At 57.8% G+C, this 2,432-nt stretch overlaps 1 protein-coding gene across 6 annotated transcripts in view; it reads right to left on the reverse strand.

The window, feature by feature from the left end:
* The window catches only part of MARCH10 (membrane-associated ring finger (C3HC4) 10, E3 ubiquitin protein ligase), an 86,304-nt gene that overhangs the window by 6,777 nt on the left and 77,095 nt on the right, over positions 1-2,432 (reverse strand). For 2 of the 6 annotated variants that reach the window (XM_014532019.1, XM_005858605.2), the window contains exon 10: positions 1,330-1,372. The exons of the other annotated variants lie outside the window; for them this stretch is intronic. In XM_014532019.1, coding sequence (XP_014387505.1) covers positions 1,330-1,372 — 43 coding nt within the window. The remainder of the gene's footprint in view (positions 1-1,329; positions 1,373-2,432) is intronic. 6 annotated transcript variants of the gene reach the window in all.

Raw genomic sequence — 2,432 nt, forward strand, 5'->3', positions numbered from 1 at the left:
TCCTCTCCAGCTCCCACAGCCGGCTGCTGGCTGTCGCGCCCTTTCCGGAGCTGGGGCTCTCGCCAAAAGCCGCGATTAGGACCAGCGAGACGAGGCGCAGAGGCGTTTTCCGCGAGAGGGGGTGTGTGCGCCCGCGACACAAAGGTCTTTTCTCGACCCCACCGCTCCCTTCCCGCTCGCTCCCAGCCGGGTTCCCGGAGGGGGAGCCACCGGGGAGGGATCGACAGTGCTGGATGGTGGGGGTGGCCGCCCAGAGTGGCCCCCGAGGACACGGCGGTCGCGCCCAGGACTAGGACTCTATGGGCTCCTTTTGTGAACGGAGGGAAGGCCCCCTCCCTCCCTCCCCGCGTCTCTGAAAATGGCCCCCCCTACACCCCGTTTCCCGGAGGAGCGTGCCCTGAACAGTAAACTGGGTTCTAGAGGCATCGTCTGGGCCTCGCCCTGAGCAGTTGTGAGCTGGTTCAGCTTCTCCAGGCGGGTCTGTGGGGGTTTCCCCAAAAGCATCCCCCCTGACCAGCTGCGCCCTGACCACCAGAGGCTCGCCCCTGGGCCTGGGCCTGACCCGAGTCCCTGGGAGGGGCCCAGGAATCTGCTTTTGGTAAGTCCCCAGGTGATGCTGACGGCAAAGCCAGTGTGTGTGGGGTTTACTGTCCTAACCCTTTTAGGGCGGTAACATCGCTCCCTGGAATAGCCTCTGGCGACGGAATTGTCACATTCGCGCCCCCCCCCCCCCCCCCCCCCCCCCCCCCCCCGTTTATTCTCCCTGCAAGCCCTCCTGCTTTCATTAACCACATCTTCCCCAGTGGGGGTTCCTGAGATCATGAGCCTGTTTGAAGGCAGGTTTGCTTCCTAGGAGGGACCTTTCTCAGGAGGCCTGGCTCAGCCTCTGAGTCCAGAAGACCCACTTGATGGGCCCGAATGGTGAGGAAATCCAATAAAAAGCCACCAGCTTGTGACTGACTGTGGTCCCTTCCGGTGATGGCTAAAGAGCCCCTTCCAGGGTTTGGAAGATAACCTGAGAGGCTGGAGAATTCCAGCAAAGGAAAAGGAAAAGGAAAAGGGAAAATCCTGCGGCGAGCCATCCTACCCCGACACCACCGTCTCCCCTTTTCCTTGCTTTCAGGGTGAGCTGGAACCCTTATCCGCTCCGGGTCAGTGCTTGGACTCGCCTTTATGACCTGCTGCTGCTAGTTTCCCAAGCTCGGTGGGGTTATTTTTGCCTCTGGGTGGTGGTCATTACTTCCTTCCACAGTGTTAGGTTCAACACAGCGACAGAAAAAGTAAATTAGCAAACACCCTCAAAATGGCAGGACTGACCCCAAAACCTACTTTCATTTTCTTCCGGTCTGGGTCGTGGGAAATTTCTTGACAACTATGAGAAAGAAGACAGTGAAAAATGAATTGTCTTTCCAAGGCCACCGTGAACAGCTGTATAATTCCCTAGACTCGGGGAGGTTCTCGGAATGCCTAACCATCACCTTAAAGGGGCAGGGAAAATGCGTGGAGGTGCCCGGAGCACGCTGACATTCAGCAGGCAGGGCTCAGCCGGGCCTAAGGACGGCCGCAGCATCACCCGGGTCACCTTTGCCAGTCAGCCCAGGGCTTCTAATTTTGGCAGCGTGAGCAGACTTGCTTCCTCTCTGCAATTGATCTGAAGAGCAAGATCCCATCCTGATGGTCCCAAGCCCATTCTCAGGCCGTGTGGGGGTGAAGGCCTTGCTAATTGGCCACTTGCCTCAGCACTGGCTTTTAAACAATCGCTTGTATTCTCTGCCCGGCAGGAAGCAGCAGGCCCATCAAGGCCTTGGGCTCCCTCTTTGTTCTGACTTTATGGCATTTTATGCCACAATAAGAAACACTGTGTACTCCGTGGGAGCCCATTGTGCCAGGCTGTGAGGATGTGGGATCGGCGGAAGGCTGGTGCTCTTCCCCCAGGAGAAGAGGGGTTTTGTGACAGGCTCGAGGACAAAACAAGGGGTGCCAGACACTGTTGCTGGGGCAACAGGCTGCCCAGTGTGGAGGCAGCCTTGGCCTCTGGGGCGCCTCTCACCCACAGGCCAGGAAGAGGGCAGGAGAAGGATGGAATTTCTCATAGTGTGCCGTCCCAGTCACCCGGTAAATTATACATCAGGGCCGTGTTAACCAGCCTCATCCTGTCCCGAGACGCTGTGCCAGGTGATCACATCTATCTAAACCAGCGCTCACACTCCACCAGGAAAAGCCATCTTGGTGAGTGTGGGCCAAGGGTCGGCCTCCCGTATTTTGGGTCGATCTGGTCCTTGGAGGCCAGACTTTTGGTTTTGTAGAAATGGTATGAATGGGGAGGGCTTGGGAAAAGTCCACCCAGCCTCCCACATAAATGGGTCAGTGCGAGTTGAAAGCTGCTTCAAATCTCTACCTGCCTCCCAGGCCAGCCGCTGCCTTCCCCTCCC

This window comes from Myotis brandtii, unplaced genomic scaffold (assembly GCF_000412655.1).
Source record: "Myotis brandtii unplaced genomic scaffold, ASM41265v1 scaffold120, whole genome shotgun sequence".
In the NCBI taxonomy this organism is placed as follows: domain Eukaryota; kingdom Metazoa; phylum Chordata; class Mammalia; order Chiroptera; family Vespertilionidae; genus Myotis; species Myotis brandtii.